Source organism: Gymnoscopelus braueri, assembly GCF_963280865.1.
Source record: "Gymnoscopelus braueri genome assembly, chromosome: 19".
NCBI classification, from domain to species: Eukaryota; Metazoa; Chordata; class Actinopteri; order Myctophiformes; family Myctophidae; genus Gymnoscopelus; species Gymnoscopelus braueri.
In genome coordinates, this window is record NC_137621.1 from 6,448,525 (window position 1) to 6,470,358 (window position 21,834).

Below are 21,834 nucleotides of genomic sequence, written 5' to 3' on the forward strand. Positions count from 1 at the left end.
TTTTTACTTAAAAGTATCAGTAAAAGTCCGGAATTCAAAATTAAAAGCAAAAGTTCAAAAGTATTAGTATGAAAATGTACTTAAAGTACCAAAAGTAAAAGTACTCATTATGCAGAATGTAATGTGTAATGTTTTTTCTTTTATGTAAAAATGTATAAAAATCTTTTGAAAATAGCTGATTTTAGCAGAGTAGCTAGCAGCATCTTTGGTGTGTTTTTTTTGCTCACCAAAGACAGAAGATATATAAGACTGATCATTTTTTGGACTGTACATATGGGCCACTCTTTTTTGCATGCATTTTTTTCTTCAGTTATTTGTATATCTTTATTATTGCTGCTAAACCAAAAATCAGTACAAAGCATATTGCGTGGGGGCCACACACGCACGTGCACATTTTTTACATTTAATTAATTATAGACGCGCGCGCACGCGCGTGTGGGAGGCAGGGAATAATCATAGTATACACTCCAAGAAAATCTAGAACACACCACTGCCTGCCTGTGTGTCTTTATGCCATGCACGTTTGTGTTCTGACAGGCGGAAACGTGATGTCATGGCGCCCCCTACTGTTAACATTGAGAAGTAGGTAAGTAAGTAGACTTTAATAGATAAAACACAAGTTAAAACACAGCAACATAAGAGCAAAAAGATGAACAATACACACATTAACAAGATAAAACATCATTGTATTGAGGGTTTAAGTTGTTAAATGTCCGAAAATACACATTGAGATGAATCCAAACATATTCATAGGAAACATAGCCTAATGTGTTAATCGAACAAACAAAAAACAAACATGAATTTACACACACACACACACACACACACAGCACTGAAGATAGAGTGCCTTCAAACAAGTCTATGAAGGTATCTATTAGATCCATGAAAAGGTTTAGTCCGCAACACAATTTTATACAATATGTATACTCTGAGAACCAGAGGGGTTAAAAGACGGCGAGCAGAGCGAACACGCCGTAGAGCAGGGCACAGGGATAGGCCACCAGGAGCTGCTGGTCCGTCATGGCCAGCGTGCTGATGAAGATCTTAGAGGCCGAGAGACTGCACCAGCCTATCACCATCACAGCAAGCAGGGTGCCGTGGTACCCTCTGTTTAGAAAGACAACACAGAAACTATCATCAACACAGCAAGCAGGGTGCCGTGGTACCCTCTGCTTAGAAAGACGAGACAAACTATCACCAACACAGCAAGCAGAGTCCCATGGTTACTTGGTACCCTCTTCAAACAGAAAATAAAATAAAAACTATCACCATCACAGCAAGCACAATGCCCTGGTAGCAAGGGGTCGTCGCCATGTTGGCTTGTGGCGGACATTTTTGTCAAAATTCCTCTTTTTTTGCCATAGACATAGAAAATGAGCGGACAATGATATTACCAGAAACACATAAAGAGATACTGTAGCCCTGAATGACCATAACAGGTCTGTAACTTACACGGTAGCGATGCGCCAGCACCACTTTTGGTCAGTCATCTTATCCAGTAAAAGGGATACACTTGTGGAAAGCACACAATGCAACGCATTGTGAGCTTGTAGATCTGCTATTTTCAAAGGATTTTTATCCATTTGAAAGCTTGCGAAACGGGACATTCTGTATACTGTCTACTTTTGGTACATTTTGATGCCAATACTTTTCACTACCAGTGTTGGAAAGTAACTAAAGTAATATGTAACTTAAAGTAATATTATTACTTTTTTCCAGTAACTAGTAAAGTAACTAATTACTTTTGGCAGGGAGTAATAAGTAAAGTAACTATATTACTTTTTAATCAAGTAATATATAATATGTAATATATTACTATGTTTTAGTAACTTTTCCAACACAGTGTTGGAAAGTAACTATAAAGTAATATGTAACTTAAAGTAATATATTACTTTTTTCCAGTAACTAGTAAAGTAACTAATTACTTTTGGCAGGGAGTAATAAGTAAAGTAACTATATTACTTTTTAAACAAGTAATATGTAATAAGTAATATATTACTATGTTTTAGTAACTTTTCCAACACTGTTCACTACTTATAACGGAGTATTTCTACATTGCAGTATTGGTACTTTCACTAAAGTAAAAAAAAATGACGGACATGGCTACGACTTACTGTAAGGAGAAGAAGACGGCGGAGCCTGCGAGGGCCACCATGGGCAGCAGACAGTAGCCCAGGACGCTGGCCACACAGCCAAAGGACACGGCCAGGGGACACATCAGGTTGAGCAGGCTGTAGACGCCCGCACAGCCCATAGCGCTGATCCCATAGATGTAACCAAAGTGAGCCTTACCCGCCTGGGTGGGCACGAGGAAAACAGCTTCATTTAATACATAATACAGTGGCAGTGGTGTCAAGTAATTTTAAGTACATTTACTCAAGTAGGCCTACTGTACTTAAGTACAATTTTGAGGTATGCTTTTACTTTACTGGAGTATTTCCAATTGTCTATACTTTTACTTCTACTCCACTACATCTCAGAGGCAAATATGCAAGGGATAATGTATGGGAGGTAGTCATTATTGAAATGTAAAGCCCGACAGGGTGATAATGCACCGAGGCGGAGCCGAGGTGCATTATCACCCTGAAGGATGATAAAGCTGAAGTCCTACTTGGAATGTAGGAGTTGAGGCATTGCATTTAGTTTGACTCATTTCCATAGATAAATATTGTGAAAATAGCCGATCTACAAGCTCACAACGCCTCGCGTTGCAAGGCGTTGTGAGCTCGTAGATCGGCTATTTTCACAATATTTCCCTCTTTCTTACTTACAATTTGGCCAATGTTTGACCAGTTTTTATAGTATATTTATAATATATGTGTTATTTATTTATTATGTTTGATACATACTTTTTTTTGTAGGTATTAAAAAGGTCCCACAGTTTGAGAGCCACCTGTGTGTGAGTGCCTCACCATCAGTAAGGTCGCTCCCAGTGCGACACAGAACAGGATGGGGCCCGTCAGATCTGTCTCCTGCATGATGCTGCCATCTGCTGGCTTAAAGGGGTCCAGCACCGTCAAGGTCTTCTGCCAGATGTGGTCGAAATTGATGCCGAGCTCTGGAACATTTAAAGATACGCTACGTGATTTTATTTTGTTCAAATAAGTGTTAAATAGCTCTATATTCTGCCATTTCTCATCGGGATAGCTACACGGTCATTTTATCTAATCCGGAGAGAGAATTCCTACAAGATAAAGGATCGACAAGTGAAATTGGAAGTGATGACACAAATAAATGAGCTGGCAAACTTGAATCTGGAACACTATGGAAATTAAAGCTGATACTCTTTCCTTTAGCCCTAAACTATGATTTATGTAAGCCTTGTTAGTACAAGCGGGCCTTAAAAGGATTTTTCACCCAAAAAAAAATGTTTTCCTATGGATTAGTCACCTCATGGAGACTTGAATTCATGAATATTTTTTGTTTTTTGTTGCAATCCTAAGCCAATAATTTGATTACAAGTTCACAATGTGATGCGTTGTGAGCAGTGGTGGAAAAAGTACTCAAATGTTTTACTTAAGTAAAAGTACCAATACTGCAATATAAAAATACTCAGTTACAAGTAAAAGTCCAGAATAAAAAAATTACTTGAGTAAAAGTACAAAAGTATTGGCATCAAAATGTACTTAAAGTATCAAAAGTAAAAGTACTAAATATTTGAAAATAGCAGATCTACAAGCTCACAACGCGTCGCGATGCGACGCGTTGTGAGCTTGTAGATCGGCTATTTTCAAATAGCCTATGTATAAAATAGGGCTAAAGTGGTTAATGTGTGTTTCATAATATCATAATTTAAATCTGAAAAGTAACTAGTAACTAAAGTTTTCAAATAATTGTAGTGGAGTAAAAGTACAATATTTGCCTCTGAGATGTAGTGGAGTAGAAGTAAAAGTACTGGAAATTGGAAATACTCAAGTAAAGTACAAATACCTCAAAATTGTACTTAAGTACGGTACTTAAGTAAATGTACTTAGTTACTTTCCACCACTGGTTGTGAGCTTGTCGATCGGCTGTTCATGCTATTTATGTTTTGGGACATTTAAAAAATAAAGACATAATCCATTAAAAAAAAGTACATTTTGGGGGTGAACTATCCCTTTAAGTGTAATTTAATGTAAGTTGTTTTATCAGTCCAGGTTAACTTCGGTGACATGCTCTCTTGCTCAATGGATCTCAGACAGCTGCTCACTCAGCGGTTTGTTGTTGTACCTTCCAGAAGAGGAGGCTCCTCTTCATAACCGGTGGTCCCTGCATCTGCAGGGGTTCCAGGGGACATGGTGGGCTGGTAGATGTGTCCGTGGTAGGGCTGGCCCATGGAAGGATCGTACACATCAGGCACGGCTGCATCCATCTCTCTGCAGTGGTGGAAAGTAACTAAGTACATTTACTCAAGTACTGTACTTATAAGTACACTTTTGAGGATTTTTTTCTTTTTACTTTACTGGAATATTTACAATTTTCAATACTTTTACTTCTACTCCACTACACCTCAGAGGAAAGTATAGTATAGTAGTAATAGTATTTGAAAACTTTAGTTACTTTGTAGATTTTTATTATTATTACAAAACATGCATTAACCACTTCAGACCTATCCATACGTTGGCTATTTGAAATGGCAGATCTACAAGCTCACAACGCGTCACTTTTGCCACGCGTTGTGGGCTTGTAGATCTGCTCTTTTCAAAGCATTGTGGAAACTTGTGAAATAGGATTCAAAATATTGGCAATTCATATTTACAATTTGAGTCGTTACCTGCATTCCACTGATGCAGGTACTGTAACTGATACTCAAATGGCAAATATCAAATACATGTTAAACAGTCTGAGTCCATATTTAACATAAGGCCATGTGTTTCATCAGTGACCCATGAGGGGAGCATATAAGAGATGTAAATTAGTAGGCTAATGTAAAGATGTATACTGCATTGAGGTGGCTTGTTTTATGTAAGTAATATTGTCATTGTGAGCTCAGAGTACACTAGTGTTGATTTTGATGATTTGATGTTATTTGTTGACGAAATTGTCAATATATTTAGTCTTAGTTTTAGTCATCATAGCTTTGTTCTTATTTCGTTTTTATTTCGTTTTCGGCAGTGAAAAAAGGTAGCCGACGAACATTTTTCGTCATAGTTTTGGTCGACAAAATTAACACTAGAGTACACCAGATTGACACATACAGTACAGCTGTATGTGTTTTTTTTTAATGTTTTTGTCGCATTACTGATCGAATAATTTGATGACGGGGTGGCTGGTCGGTAGGAGACTCAATTGAGTCTCCTACCGGAGACTTCACTGGTCTTAATACCCGCTAGCCTAGTGGTTAAGGCACAGATCACATTATGTTCTAATGCTGGGTCGGACAACCTTTGCTGCATGTCACTCCCTGTCTCCCTCTCTCTATACTGTGTTCTATCTTTAAAGAAAATCTATAAAGGCAGAAAAGCCCCAAAAATATCTTTAAAAATGTAATTTGTAATTGATAGAAAATGTGTAATTTTTTTGGGGGTGAACTACTCCTTTAATGGTGATACTGGTCCAGGATCAGTATACTCACTCATGTTGATACTCAGGGTTGTAGGTGTTGTAAGGATCATCACAGCTATAGGTGACGGGGTTCCCCTGGTCGTCCACATAGTATCCAGACTGGTAGAAGTCCTGTTCAAACTGCTGGAAGTCCCCCATGACGATTCTGTGAGGAAAACGCAGCAGCACTGATAAAAAAAACTGCATCTGGAACATCCTTTAAATAGACCAATACCCAGTGGTGGAAAAAGTACTCTTAATGTTTCACTTAAGTAAAAGTATCAATACTGCAATGTAGACATACTCTGTTACAAGTAAAAGTCCACCAATACCTGCATTCATTTTGTTATAGGATAAAGATGGACATACATGCAAGCTGCTGCCAAAACAATTTGACATAAAATGAGTTGACACAATTTGGTTTGGTATTAAAGTATTGACTGGCTTGATTTCCAACGAAAAGTCAGAGCAATGTTGTACAATCACAGGGCATTTTGTACAGAATTAAATACAATGTTCAAAAGGCAAAAGTGTTTTGTACAAATACACCATTAACCATCCGATTGAGCTTAGATGCTGCTGTAGAGATTTGAGACGTGTTGATTATTAGAAAGAAAGTACAGTTTATTCACTTACAGAGCTGATTCATTGGGTCGAGTTAGATTAATAACTTTGATTGGTGCAGCAACTATACATGATATAGTGTTCATGGCTCTATATGTATTTTACATTATTATACTTCAATTTGCAAACCAGCAATATTTAAGCCTCTAAATGACAATGAAAAATAGTATGTGCTCACAACACAGCTGGAAAGTCGAGAAATCTGAATAAAAATGTTGTGTGTGTGTATATGCGCGCATGTGCGTGCGTGTGCGTGTGCGTGTGCGTGTGCGCGTGCGCGTGTGCGTGTGCGTGTGCGTGTGTGTGTGTGTGTGTGTGTGTGTTAATGCTGCTGTAATGAATGGATCAGATCTGGGAGCAGCTACATGTCAAGACTTCAACAATCGAACAATCCTATAAAGACTATCTTAGCTCTTCTGAATAACTCACACAATAACTTGTACTTTGCCTATTACATACATATATATAATGCAGTTTCTATAGGCTAGGCCTGGCCTACCTCACAGCCAGTCCACAGCAAGTTGAGTTGCTGTCAGTCTGTCTGTGTCTGTGTGTGTGCTGAGGCTCTATTAATAGATAGTCTATATTTATATCTTGGTCTTGGGGATTCATGCAGTGATAATCTGCTGAACTTTATTCTGTGTAGACATACCTGCTATAATGGAAAAATAACTACAGTTTATGTTTTTTTTAATTAAGGAGCCTACATTTGTGAAGTATAGCTGTTAAATATAGTTAGTAAAAATATGAATAAGAAACACTACAGAGGAATATAAATGGATACATTGTCATTATGTGGAAGGCTTTCCATCATCATCATTATTATTATTTTTGTTTTACCTAAATAGATGGGTTTCCGCGCGACGTCATCACAGAGCAGAGTGCGCAATCTGCGCATGCGGGTGGTAGAACGAACCGGAAGCGCCATTCACTCTGTTGTTATTTTCGGGATTTAGATAGGCATAATGCTGCTATTTTAGGCATAATAGGCATAATGCTGCTATTATATACAAACAGATCCAACTTCCGACAAATCATTTTTATTGAGTAAAGAAGATATTACAAACTGCATCATTTAATCTACTTTCATTAAACCCGGTGAAGACCATTTCTTTTATTAATGTACATTTGACTAGAGCTTCTGCGGGTAATAGCGCCCTCTACTGCTCAACCCTCCACTGCGCGCGCATCATCCTCATGTTTACAAACAGGAAACCCATCTATAGGTTTAGGTGTGGATTTATTTATTTGTTGTAGACTCGGTAGGGTAGTGTAAACTACTACCATAAACAAAACAAAAAAAACAAAAAAAACGTAAGGCTTAATATTATACACTAACAATATTGAAGCTGAATGTATTTAAATGTTTTACTAAATACAGCTTGAAGGTGTTTTCAATAAATCCACAAACACAGGTCAAAACAGTACATTATAGTCGTTACACTGCACTAATGATGCGCAGTGTTGATCACAGCGAACTTGTTGTCATGTGCGTTACGACGAAAACGGTTACCCGTTTAATTATGTGACTATTCCCGGCTAACCTTGCGCCTCCCGTCTTTCCCACAGCATGAAAAGTTCCAACAACAGCGTCCCCTGGAGTCACGTGAATCGATGGGGCACCAATGTCCGTGTAACCACAGGGGGAAATAAACACCGTCATGTGACTGGTGGCTTGTAGTGTTTGTAAAGAAGAAGAAGCAGAAACATCAGCCATTAAGCTTTCTGACGAGGTATTGAATTATTTCTGTTTATTATTAGTCTTATTGTGTATATGTACCTTATAGAACTACATCTGTAGTCCTGTCATTGTTTCAACAGTCATTTAAAACACCTTTAGCATGCTGTGAACATGGATGTGTGTTGGAGAGGAGCTAATAAGTTAGCCTCCTACAAGTAGTTAAAACATGTGAATCATATATTTATAGATGTGATTCAATCCATGTCTCTTGTTCTCAGGTGTGGACAGTAAACGTTGTCCAGCATGGCTGATGTAAGTATGTCTGTCTTATGACAGTAAGAATGTATTACATTAACATGAATGTGTGCTTTTTTTTGGGTTATTCTATTTTTTTGTCTTGAAGATATTAGCCTGAACTACATATTAACTGAATATGAATATGATTGGGAATGGTGCCCTCTCACTCACAGAGACTTTTTGATATTTAAAGGTAGGGTAAGTCATTTTCTTTGGTTAAAATAAGGTTAAATAGCTCTGTATTCTGATAGTACTCATTGCTATAGAGCAGTGGTTCTCAAACTTTTTCATGTCAAGGACCCCCAAATTGACACTTATTAGCCCACGGACCCCCATTTGAAAAGATATGCCAGGGACCCCCATAAGAGAAGATTTTTACGGCTCTAGCAGTGATTCTCAACCATTTTAATTTCAAGGACCCCCCCAGTTTGACATGCATTAGGCTACGGACCCCCATTTAATGGCATTTATATCTCTGGGACCCCCAATTCATATCGTAAAATCAATGTTAATTTAACTCTGAGAGTGTACTGGAACCTAGGGTCCATTTGGTTCCATTTGTACACTCTCAGAGTTACAGACCCATAAGGGTCCATTTGGTTCCTGTCCATCATTTAGCTGGGGACCCCCTGGAACCCCCTCAAGTACCCCTGGGGGTCCCCGGACCCCACTTTGAGAACCAATGCTATAGAGTGTTTGTTCAGAAACATGAGTCTCCCATGTCTCTCCAGCTCTTTATTAAACAGAAAATGCATTTTCAGGTCAGGATACCCATGTTATCCAATCAGGATAGAGAACTCAGTCAGGATACAGATTAATCAAGTGAAATTGGAAGTGATGACGCAAAGAAATGAGCAGAACAAATTGGAACTGATAAATGGGTACTCTCTCCTGATTGGCTGAGATTGTGTCACCTACCTGAAAATTTATTTTCTGTTTATTAAAGGGCTGGAGAGAAGGAGAGACCCCTGTTACTGGAAAAAAAACACTCTTATAGGGCATAGCAGTGGCGGCCATTTTCTGGTTCCACGTCGAAATAGTAAATGCATTTTTCCCATTGACATTTCCAAAAACATTTATATCAATTCATTTAAGCCTAGAATCAAGCCATCCAGGGTCCTGGTGAATCATGACCATAAAACATTTTTTTCTGTGATTTTATTTTATATTTAATTATGATATACTATATTCAATAAATACCCTTTGTTTTTACGTTTTCAAAAAAGTTTTTTCACAGAATCAAACGAGGTCATGATTCACCAGGACCCTGGATGGCTTGATTCTAGGCTTAAAATAATTGATATAAATATATTTGGAAATGTCAATGGGAAAAATGCATTGACTATTTTGGAGTGGAACCAGAAAATGGCCGCCACTGCTATGCCCTATCCACCTGTTTCCGCGGGAATTTACTGGAGCAAAAATCCTGTGTGGGAAACATCCTGTGGGGGGGACTGGAAGTAGGAAATAGCGGCTCAGTGTGTTTACATTTGTGAGCAGGCCTGGTGTTTCGGGCATCAACTCGCGAGATGAGAAACGGTAGAAACTAAGCAAAATAACTTTTTTTTTTTTTTGGCTGATTTTCGTTTTTTTCCATAATAACACAGTTCGAATGTCGAGCAAGCTTTCAATCCCAACAGATATCCGTTTTAACGTCATTAAATGGTTAAATTTGTATAGTAAAGTAGGCTCCTATTCTGCTAGTCTGTGTGCTTGTTTCTTGTGGGTCCTGTGGGCGGAGAGTTTGGTAGAGAGTTGCTAACCCGAGAGGTTTCGATTGGTCATAGCTAGGCATTGTACTCCGGTTACAAGCCTAATCCCCGCCCATCAGTTTCGCTCCTCTCTGTGGTGGTGTAAAGTTACTAAGTACATTTACTCAAGTACTGTACTTAAGTACAATTTTGAGGTATTTTACTTTACTGGAGTAATATCCACCGGGTGAATATTCAACCTGAGGCTGAAACTAACTTCACCACGGTGGACCCTGGTCCAGAGCGTTAGTGAGTTCCCTCTAACGCCCTGGAAGACTCAAGAGTAGTGAAAATAAACAAAACCATTTCGCTACTCACTGAAACAAAGGCTGTTTTGTGTTGTTGAAAGTCTATTCTCGGAGGTGGGAAGCCTCTCAGCACCCCAGCTACTCTGTAAAATACACTTTTTGGGCAGAAAATGTCCGCAAGACGGAAATTATTTTTATTTACTCCACAGTGCCCTCTACAGATTTGGTTAATGGTAAGTTCAAATTGTCCAGATCTGTAGAGGGCGCAGTGGAGTAAATAAAAATAATCTCACTAACGCTCTGGACCAGGGCTAGGAAGCGGCCAATTGCGTTAGTCTTTTTCGGGACAGAATCTAGTTGTATAAACAATATAAGATTGTAGCGAACACAGCAGCTAGGTGAGGTCAGCCCCAGCTAAACAACAGGCCGCTCGACGTTCGTATGGAAGTATTTCACTGAAGATGTGGCCAAAACAACAGTGGAGTAACGAGGCTAGGAGCTTTAGCATTGTTAGCTCGTCGCCAAGCGTCATGGCAGAACGTACACCTGGTGTTTGCATTTCTCCATTTACAACTCGTACATAAACGTTCAGATTTCAAATATAAAGTTCTTATCTCATGACCACGGGTGTTATAATTATGTACGGGCCCTCATAAGTACCCTTATCTTCTGTATTGTTAAATAAAAAGCATTTTGATCCGATTGATGGCCATCTCCGTTTTTTTTTTCAACTACGCGGCCGTATCGGTTGGGGGGGGTATTGCACTCCTGATACGTTATAACTCTATGAGAAAATGGCCGCCGATCGGATTAAAATGCTTTTTGTTGAACAATATGGAAGATACGGGTACTTAGACCCACCCGAAGTGAATGGTAACATCCGTTGTCATGAGGTAAGGACTTTATATTTGAAATCTGAACGTTTCTGTAGATGTACGGGTTGTAAATGGAGAGTGCAAACACCAGGTTGGAGTTAATCCAGGACCTAGCTTGTGCGTGTCTTTATCATTAGTAGGTAAACCTCGACTATAGTCGACTACCAGTGGGTCAAATTTAGTGGTGGAAGAAGCACTTGGTGGTAGCAACACCACAATATAGAAAGTAAAAGGCCTGTGCTCAAAATGTTACGTTCAAGCAAAGTAAAAGTACAAAAGTATTGGCATCAAAATATACTTAAAGTACCTAAAGTAAAAGTACTCAAATGTTTGAAAATAGCTGATCTACAAGCTCACAACACGTTGCAATGCGCATTGTGAGCTTGTAGAGCGGCTATTTTCAAATAGCCTATGTATAAAATACCTAAAAAAATGTACTTAAGTACAGTACTTGAGTAAATGTACTTAGTTGCTTTCCACAGTAAAAATCCGAAAATGGGGGAGTGGTTAGAGGAGTGGCTAGGTTGAATAAATTACCCATTGTTCACGCCCATTACCTGGAGCTGAGAGGTGCTAGAAAGTGGAAATTCTTTACAAGGGATTATCTCAGTTTAGACTATTAAAGATGACAAGATTCAAATGATCACATCTTCTTCAAATGTGTTCCAATTTCAATGAATGATACATCATATGAAAGCTTATATTCTGTACTTCAACAATCTGTAATAAAATGAAAAATGAAAAATGCCCCCTTGCTGCCTAAAGCACTGTACCCGCTCACATTTGCCAGCAGAACGTAGCTCGTTCGCAGCTGGCTAACGGGCCTTTTGCATGTAGTTGAAGCGCAAGGGGGCGGGGGGTCGGTGCATGGGGAGAGAGTCAGCGCACTGAAGTCAAGGCACACTACAGACTACTGTGTTGTTGACAGACAACGGATGCACGCTTATTATGAGAAACAACACAAATAAAACATGGCAAAACAGTTGCGTGCATTAGTGCAAGATGAGGGTAAAGGAAACATTCAGTCTAAATGTCCAGTAATTCGCACGCGAAAAGGAAACATTAATGTCCAGTTTGCTAATCCACAACTACTGTGCCAGATAATCACCAAGAGAGTTAAAAAAGAAAAAACGTTTCAGTCATTCAGTCCGACTTCACTGTAGCCTATAGTAGCCTTTTCATAAATTATATTTGTATTAGGCTGTCCTAAGAGTTTATAATATTTAGAGAAATGTAAGGTTTCAAATACAAAAGTATTGGTAGTAGTTGCTGGACATTTAGACTGAATGTTTCATTTATCCTCATCTTGCGCTAATGCACGCAACTGTTTTGCCAGGTTTTATTTGTGTTGTTTCTCATAAGCGTGCATCCGTTGTCCGTCAACAACACAGTAGTCTGTGCCTTGACTTCAGTGCGCTGACTCTCTCCCCCCCCGCCCCCCGCCCCCTGCCCCCTTGCGCTTCAACTACATGCAAAAGGCCCGTTCGTACAGCTACGTTCTGCTGGCAAATGTAAACACACTGAGCCGCTATTTCCTACTTCCCGTCCCCCCGCAGGATGTTTCCCACACAGGATTTTTGCTCCAGTAAATTCCCGCGGAAACAGGTGGATGCCCTATAGACGAATCCACAGACGCGCTGCCTGTAGCTGCCTGTAGGCGGCCATTGCTGCGGTGTCTCGTCCGCAGAGCGTTGACACCGCAGCAATGCGCGCAGGGCAGCGCTCCGTGGATTCGTGTATAGCAATGATTACTATCAAAATATAAAACTTTTTGTTTTAATACAAAAAAATCACTTACCCTACCTTTAACAAATGACTCTTTGATTAAAACACAGTGTTGTTGTGGTAGACAGAATAACATTTGGGATGCTTATCACACGGTATGGTGATTATTGAATCATATCAACCCATTAAGACCTGGAACGCATCTCTGTCATTTTCAGATTTGAGCTAAAAAGCATTCTTTTACACTTTGGCTATTCAAAAATAGCAGATATACAAGCTCATAGCGCGGCACCGAGTGCCGCGCTACGAGCTTGTAGATCTGCTATTTTTGAAAAATTGAATATTTTGAAAAATTGAATATAAATGTTTTTGAAGCGAACATTTGTAACTCACATCTTTGCTTCTGGGGGTCCCTGGAACAACATATTTTGAGATGGGGGTCCGCGGCCAAATACATATCAATTTTGGGGTCCTTGACATGAAAAAAGTTTGAGAACCACTGAAATAGCAACATAAGTTGTTTAAAAAAAACTGTTAGGATTTAGAAGACATTTTGTAGAATCGGAACCTCAGGAACCTTTATATCTGTATCTGGTTAGTTCTGGTTCTGGTTCCTTGAGATGGTGTGGGAGTCCCTGGAAACTAAATAAGTCTCAGATGGGGCCGGGGGGTCCACGGCCAAATACATTAATTTTGGGGGTCCTTGACATGGAAAAAAGTTTGAAACCCACTGGTTTATCACATGTAGAAGCATCATGACTAATATAGCACCAAAGAAATATAATCAAAATAATTCAACAACAGTAGTGACTTGTGGGGAACAACAAGGAGATGTACTGTCATTTGTTCTGTCGTATTTTATAGTGATTTATTAACCCATTCAAACCGGGAACGCACCTGTGTAAGCACTTTCAAAATTCAAAAATAGCAGATCTACAACTGCTATTTAGAAAAATCGGGACATTTTGTGCGAATCTTTGGATATATATATTTGTATAGAGATTTTTTTTACTCAAATCTTTGCTTCTGGGGGGTCCCTGGAACAACACATTTTGAGATGGGGGTCCGCGGCCAAATACATATCATTTTGGTGGTCCTTGACATGAAAAGGTTTGGAAACCACTGATATTATAGCAACATAGATTTTTTTTCAAAAAACGGTTAGGATTTAGAAGACATTTGTAGAATATATATTCATAGATTTGCACAAATATTAAAAAAAAAATCCAAAAATAGCAGATCTACAAGCTTGTAGCGCAGCACTCGGTGCCACGCTATGAGCTTGTATATCTGCTATTTTTTTTAATAGCTAAAGAAATCAAAAAATGTCTTAATGGATTAAACAAAAGTCTAAACACTGGTTTCTTACAGGACTTGAAAAGATACCTGTACAAGCAGCTGCCCAGGTTAGTGTCCATTATGATATTGTTGTTTTCAGGGAAACCTTGTATGTCCAAAACCATTCCTTTTCAGGAAATATAAATTAAAAGAATAAGCTGTGTTTCAATGGATCCAATGTAGTTATTTACTCACGAGATCTCGTTAACTCTTTGACTGCCAGATTATTTTCATAATGTACTCACCTAGTGCCAAGCGATTTTCGTGTTTATAGTGGTTTTCAAGTGGTCATAAAAAGTTTAGATCCATCATCCATATTGATCGATCGATTCACTGTGTGTACAGCCAGAGAGAGTCACTGACTGCTGCCTTGTTGAAAAACATTATTTTAACATTATTTTAGTTATAGGGAAAAGGAAAAAAACTACAAACATGGAGTCGACGGGAATGGAATGACGTTATATCCATTATTTCCGTATCCGTTTGTGCTACAGTTTTACTGCTCCCTTCGGATTCAAGATCAGACCGTGACCGTCTATAAAACAACAACATTAAGTAAAAACTCTGGATTTCTCGTTCTGGCACTGAGGGCATTCAGAAAAAACTCGGGATATCTCGTGGCTTGGCACTGAGAGAGTTAATACTTTTAACAAGATTGCGGTCCAATATGTATAAAACTCACAGACAAACTGTAACCACTTTCAACCTGGGAAACCTATTTTGGTCACAGCAGCTTAAGGTGAAACTTTTCAAAAACATTTAAAATGTTTTCAAAATCTTCCAAGTAAAAGAAATGCGATAACTAGCTTGTCTACAATATCACGATCGCGACGCTTTGTGAGCGGTTATTTCAGCTACTTTAGCGCGTCTGGGTCATACGAAGAAGTGTACAATATTAGTAATGAATTCATGAAAAAACATAAGATGAAATATGGAGAGGTTTCTGGCTGACAGATATAATACGCTGCAACCAATGTGAAAGTCACACTATTAAGGCCTTTGCAGACAGGGTGCGATTTTTCGCACGGAAAAAACGGACTATCATTTTTTAAATGAACACATGGTTCTCAATGACCTCATGCACACCGGCTCCGAATTGACCGTGCGGCGATGCGTTTTTTTTTCCAATCTCGTGCGTCTTTTCGCATGCGGTAAAAACTGATTGACTAATCGCACCCTGTCTGCAAAGGCCTTTAGAATGTACACAAATAGACCCATAAGCTAACATGAATGTGTGTGTGTGTGTGTGTGTGTGTGTGTGTGTTTGTCCTCAGTGTTGAAGGTCTTCATGCTATAGTTGTGACAGACAGAGACGGTGTTCCTGTCATCAAAGGTAACATCACTCCTGATCTTCATTTTGACAGACAATTTTGATTTAGTTTAATCAGTCTTTTGAATAAAATGTCATTTAGTTTTAGTCATATTTTAGTCATCTGAAAAGTTTAAGTTTTAGTCTAGTTTTAGTCGACGAAATATCATAGGATTTGTCAACAAAAATGTATCTTGGCGGCGCCTTGATGGGCGTTGTAATGGCTGATTTTTACACTTGGTTGCATGCTGAAAATAGCTGATCTACAAGCTCACAACACGCCGCAGAGTGATGCATTGTGAGCTTGTAGATCTGCAATTTTCAGAGTGCAACACCAGAGAGCAACCAAACATAAAATGACTTTGTCTTTTAGTTCTACTGGATCTCTTCTCCACTAGATCCCTCACTAACATTTTAGTCTAGTTATTTGTTTGACGAAATTGTCAATGTATTTAGTCTTAGTTTAGTTTTTGTCAGTAAAAAAAAAGGTAGTCGATGAACATTTTTCGTCATAGTTTTTTAGTCGACAAAGTCAACACTGCTGCTGATGCCTTGACTGTCATGCAGTACCTCTTGTCAACCAGTAGGTGTCCTTCCTGACCACAGCATCTAAATCTAAGTCTCAATAGAAGAGCAGGAAGTTTTAGAGTTATATTGTATTACCATACTCTACCATGCAGATGGATTAAGATGACATCCTCTAAAGACATGTGTGCGATTGCAGCGTTAACAACTTAAGCCCTGTTTTATAAATTCAGCTTTTCAAAAATAGCATCTGCTATTTTTGAAAAGTATCTGCAGATCTGCTATTTTTACTATAGTAACGTGACTGCACGCTGTCAACGAACAAACCGAGATGACTGTGTTTCTGCTGCCATGCACCTGTCTCACTTTCTCACTGACCAAAACTTGTTTAGACAACAAAGAATTGTAAAACATATCACTTTCATAGGATATTCTTTTAGGACCAAGCTAAGATCACAGGCTAGGAGATGAAGTGAAGTTGAAGCAGAGAAGCCTACCTCAATTTGCAGCAACAATGTGGCGAAACACCCATCCAAGTTTACTTTTTTAGTCTTTTTTTATATTCAGACACATAAGGAGGAGCTTTTACGATGCTACTGCCTGTTAGTAACTCCATATTATATCTTATGACCGCCGTGCTGTCCTGTAGTCGCCAATGACAACGCACCGGAGTACGCCCTGCGCCCTGGCTTCCTGTCCACGTTCGCCCTGGCCACGGACCAGGGCAGCAAGCTGGGCCTGTCCAAGAACAAGAGCATCATCTGCTACTACAACACATACCAGGTGAGCTGTTACACCAACATCTGTTACCACAACACATACCAGGTGAGCTGTTACACCAACATCTGTTAATACAACACATACCAGGTGAGCTGTTACACCAACATCTGTTACCACAACACATACCAGGTGAGCTGTTACACCAACATCTGTTACCACAACACATACCAGGTGAGCTGTTACACCAACATCTGTTACCACAACACATACCAGGTGAGCTGTTACAGCAACATCTGTTACCACAACACATACCAGATGAGCTGTTGTTACACCATCTTTGTACCTCCTGGAAGTTGGCTCGTCGTGTCTCTTCCAAACTATGGCTGTTTTTCACTCGCTTTTTCACTTTTCACGTCTGACTCACGTCTTTAAGATACTCGGGGGGGATCAGTGCCCATGTATCTGTCAAACTACTTCACTATAGTCAGGGGATATTAGCAGAAAGATTTCCAATCCTTACCAAAAAAAATCTTCACCAATGTGTTTGTAAAGGTGTCTAGTAACACATCTCACAAAGACTGAAATTCAGTTTCCCTAGGAGAATTTTTGACAGCTGCTGAAAGTTGGGGTACCCACCATTTCCCTGCATTTCCATGCAGGGCAAAAAAAATCTAATTTTAATTCTGTTTTAAGTAGCATGTGAGGGGTCAAACTAGGGTGTTTTTATGATTCTGAATCCATTGCAAGCATTTGTTTTGCACCAAAACCACTCCTTGGGCTAAAAACAGCCCAATCTCAATGGGCTTTTAACACAAAAAGTATACCTGGACAAGGATGGCTATGGCCGTTTTTAGCCCAAGGAGTGGTTTTGGTGCAAAACAAATGCTTTCAATGGATTCAGAATCATAAAAACACCCTAGTTTGACCCCTCACATGCTACTTAAGTAAAACAGAATAAATTTATATATTTTTTTGCCCTGCATGGAAATGCAGGGAAATGGTGGGTACCCCAACTTTCAGCAGCTGTCAAAAATTCTCCTAGGGAAACTGAATTTCAGTCTTTGTGAGATGTGTTACTAGACACCTTTACAAACACATTGGTGAAGATTTTTTTTTGTAAGGAATTTATTCCAAGATTGGAAATCTTTCTGCTAATATCCCCTGACTACTAGAGTGAGGGAGACACACAGGCACAATGACTGAATGCATTGTACCAAAATGTGGAACGCCCTACCAGCAGCCATCAAACTTCCCTATCCCTGTTCTCATTCAAAACCACCCTAAAAGAGCATCCCAAGTCACAACAGGACCTAGATAAGTCTTCTAGCTGCCACTAGAGTAACCCTCCCCCCCCCTGCACACGCCGTTTGCTGTATATACCTATTGCTCCTGGTATTGGTGATGATTTGTATTGTATTTTGTATTGTAAATTTATCTAGCAAACTAAACTAAAGAAAAAGGATCAGTGCATTTTCATTTAGTGATGAAATTACTTGGAACCTTCCCTTTAAGACCATACGTGTTAATGTCCCTGTCATTCTGTGTGTGTGTGTGTGTGTGTGTGTGTGTGTGTTCTCTGTGTGTCCAACAGATCGTGCAGTTCAACAGGTTACCGCTGGTCATCAGTTTCATTGCCAGCTGCAATGCCAACACAGGTAAGAATGGATGCACTTTTTACGTCATCACTATCCACACAGTGCAGCAGGCTCAGACATCACTATCCACACAGTATCACTATCCACACAGTGCAGCAGGCTCATCACTATCCACACAGTGCAGCAGGCTCAGTCATCACTATCCACACAGTGCAGCAGGCTCAGACATCACTATCCACACAGTGCAGCAGGCTCAGTCATCACTATCCACACAGTGCAGCAGGCTCAGACATCACTATCCACACAGTGCAGCAGGCTCAGACATCACTATCCACACAGTGCAGCAGGCTCAGTCATCACTATCCACACAGTGCAGCAGACTCAGTCATCACTATCCACACAGTGCAGCAGGCTCAAACAATGTTCAACTTCAAATTCATCGCCAGTAGAGCAGAGAACTGTGTGTGCGTGTTTGTATTACTGTACTTGCGAGGACTAAGTATAGTAGAATTTGAATAAATCTACATCGTGAGGACCGTTTTCCTGGTCCTCACAAGACAAATGGTTGTTTTATAGTTAAAACATTTTTTTTTTTTTTAAAGATACGTTTACAGTTAGAAAAATATTCAGGTCAGGATTAGACATTTAGAGGTTAGGTTTAGGGATTGGAATTAGAGTTAAACATGATTTATACTTAGTTGCGTGCCAGTGTCATGCGCCGATAAATAGCTGATCTATAAGCCCACAACGCGTCGCGCTGCGACGCGTTGTGGGCTTGTAGATCTGCTGTTTTTCGGCTTTTGGATTTTTTTTATGGCATTCATAACATGGCTGTCCAAAAGTGTTGATGTCCTCACAAGTATAGTAATACAAACGTGTGTGTGTGTGTGTGTGTACTATCCTGTGTTTTTCAAATTGAGTACAGCGGTCTGCCTTCATAAAGCGGTGTTGTGTGTGTGTTTGTTGTAGGTCTGATCATCATAAAGCGGTGTTGTGTTGTGTTGTGTGTTTGTTGTAGGTCTGATCATCATAAAGCGGTGTTGTGTTGTGTTGTGTGTTTGTTGTAGGTCTGATCATCATAAAGCGGTGTTGTGTTGTGTGTGCTTGTTGTAGGTCTGCTCATCATAAAGCGGTGTTGTGTTGTGTGTGCTTGTTGTAGGTCTGCTCATCATAAAGCGGTGTTGTGTTGTGTGTGTTTGTTGTAGGTCTGATCATCATAAAGCGGTGTTGTGTTGTGTGTGCTTGTTGTAGGTCTGCTCATCATAAAGTGGTGTTGTGTTGTGTGTGTGTTTGTTGTAGGTCTGATCATCATAAAGTGGTGTTGTGTTGTGTGTGTGTGTTTGTTGTAGGTCTGATCATCATAAAGCGGTGTTGTGTTGTGTGTGTTTGTTGTAGGTCTGATCATCATAAAGCGGTGTTGTGTGTGTGTTTGTTGTAGGTCTGATCATCATAAAGCGGTGTTGTGTGTGTGTTTGTTGTAGGTCTGATCATCATAAAGCGGTGTTGTGTGTGTGTTTGTTGTAGGTCTGATCATCATAAAGCGGTGTTGTGTTGTGTGTGTGTGTTTGTTGTAGGTCTGATCATCATAAAGCGGTGTTGTGTTGTGTGTGCTTGTTGTAGGTCTACTCATCATAAAGCGGTGTTGTGTTGTGTGTGTTTGTTGTAGGTCTGATCATCATAAAGCTGTGTTGTGTGTGTGTGTGTGTGTGTTTGTTGTAGGTCTGATCATCATAAAGCTGTGTTGTGTGTGTGTGTGTGTGTGTGTGTGTGTGTGTGTGTGTTTGTTGTAGGTCTGATCATCATAAAGCGGTGTTGTGTGTGTGTGTTTGTTGTAGGTCTGATCATCATAAAGCGGTGTTGTGTGTGTGTGTTTGTTGTAGGTCTGATCATCATAAAGCTGTGTTGTGTGTGTGTGTGTGTGTTTGTTGTAGGTCTGATCATCAGCCTGGAGAAGGAGCTGGTGCCGCTAATAGAGGAGTTGAGACAGGTGGTGGAGGTGGCCTGAACTCCATGAAGCTACTGCCCCCTACCTGCCTGGAGCTCTGCAACATGTGCTCCATGTTCCCAAAGCCTGCATATCAGCTTGTTTGACTTCAACTCACTCACACACACACACGTGTTAACCATGCTTTACGTACGACACGTGAGTCTTCAGAGTGGCTTTTTGAACATTTTCTCCTACAACGACATGACCCAAATTGTGCCACCAGGATGAAAGTGGTTAATAAATTGTATAGGTAGACGCATCACACACACGTGTGTGTGTGTGTGTGTGTGTGTGTGTGTGTGTGTGTGTGTGTGTGTGTGTGTGCGCGCACACACACACACACACACACACACTAGCCTACATGTGTCTATGTTGGAGATGCTGAATTGAATCTGTCGAATTTTCAAATATTGTTTTTGTGTGCTTTATTTTATTCTTTTCTTCTTTAACAAATTCATTTGTATGATTCATTTGTGTATTATTTATGAAAATAAAGTTCTTGGCTCACAAGGAATTTCAATTATTAAATAACACAAACACACAGACACAATATTAGCCATTTGAAAAGAGCCGATCTGATAGATCTGCTATTTTCAAAAGATTTTTTTATACATTTGAAAACTTGTGAAATGGGAAATTTCTGCATAATGAGAACTTTCTACTTTGGTACTTTAAGTACATTTTGATACCGATAGTTTTGTACTTTTACTCGAGTATATACTGAATTTCTGACTTTTACTTTTAACAGAGTATTTCTACATTGCAGTGTTGGTACTTTTACTAAAGTGAAACATTTGAGTACTTTTTCCACCTCTGCATGTAAAGAGTGTCTTTGATGAGGGACTTATATTGGTGACGCACACGTCCATGTTGTTCAGGAAGTCAGTCAGGACAGCGGGGGGCAGCAGAGTCAGTCACACCCTACAGCAGTGAAAGAGAAAAGTCATTCAGTATAATTCATTATTATTACTATTATCGTTATCATCACTTAGAACACAATCAATACATACAATATAAAATGTGTGTGCGTGGGTGCGTGCGTGTGTTTTGCTACTAACATGGCGGTCGGGGCCAGCAGCACACATCATCCACCAGGGGGCAGTAGATAGATCGGTACCAGATGGGTCCCAGAACACTGCAAGTGTCCTGGATTTGGACTCTTTGGTCTGACCTCTGTGACCCCTGACCTCCAGGGATCAAGGGTCACAGAGGCACGCAAGCCTCCACGCCACGACAAGGCAGAGTCCATGTGGAGGGAGGGTTTTTATTTAACCCATTTTAACCATTATCTTATACTTTGGCTATTCAAAAATAGCAGATCTACAAGCTCATAGCGCGGCGAGTGCCACGCTATGAGCTTGCAGATCTGCTATTTTTGCAAATCTTTGAATATATATATTTCAAAGCGAACATTTGTAACTCAAATCTTTGCTTCTTGGGGGATTCTACAAACAGCTTTTTGAAAAATCGTATGTTGCTATAATCAGTGGTTCTCAAACTGTTTCATGTCAAGGGCACCCAAAATTATATGTATTTGGCCGCGTACAATATATAGGATCATATAATACAGAGAGACAGTGTAGTATCTCAGTAAACTATAGGATCATAGAGACAGTGTAGTGTCTCAGTAAACTAT

General features: G+C 39.7%; 2 protein-coding genes across 2 annotated transcripts; one reads left to right on the top strand and one right to left on the bottom strand.

Annotated features, from left to right (window-relative positions):
- Positions 1 to 922: 922 nt before the first annotated feature.
- On the bottom strand, positions 923 to 6,699 carry LOC308075034 (protein YIPF7-like). Its single transcript, XM_080414621.1, has 6 exons — positions 6,647 to 6,699; positions 5,555 to 5,689; positions 4,210 to 4,355; positions 2,913 to 3,058; positions 2,115 to 2,296; positions 923 to 1,107 (listed from the first exon to the last, which is right to left on the bottom strand). The coding sequence occupies exons 2-6, from the start codon at positions 5,680 to 5,682 to the stop codon at positions 945 to 947; spliced, it is 765 nt and encodes a 254-aa protein (XP_080270747.1). The 5' UTR covers positions 5,683 to 5,689; positions 6,647 to 6,699; the 3' UTR covers positions 923 to 944.
- Positions 6,700 to 7,790: 1,091 nt separating this feature from the next.
- On the top strand, positions 7,791 to 20,728 carry lamtor3 (late endosomal/lysosomal adaptor, MAPK and MTOR activator 3). Its single transcript, XM_080414109.1, has 7 exons — positions 7,791 to 7,880; positions 8,107 to 8,140; positions 14,096 to 14,130; positions 15,337 to 15,395; positions 16,546 to 16,679; positions 18,208 to 18,271; positions 20,143 to 20,728. The coding sequence occupies exons 2-7, from the start codon at positions 8,132 to 8,134 to the stop codon at positions 20,214 to 20,216; spliced, it is 375 nt and encodes a 124-aa protein (XP_080270235.1). The 5' UTR covers positions 7,791 to 7,880; positions 8,107 to 8,131; the 3' UTR covers positions 20,217 to 20,728.
- Positions 20,729 to 21,834: the final 1,106 nt, after the last annotated feature.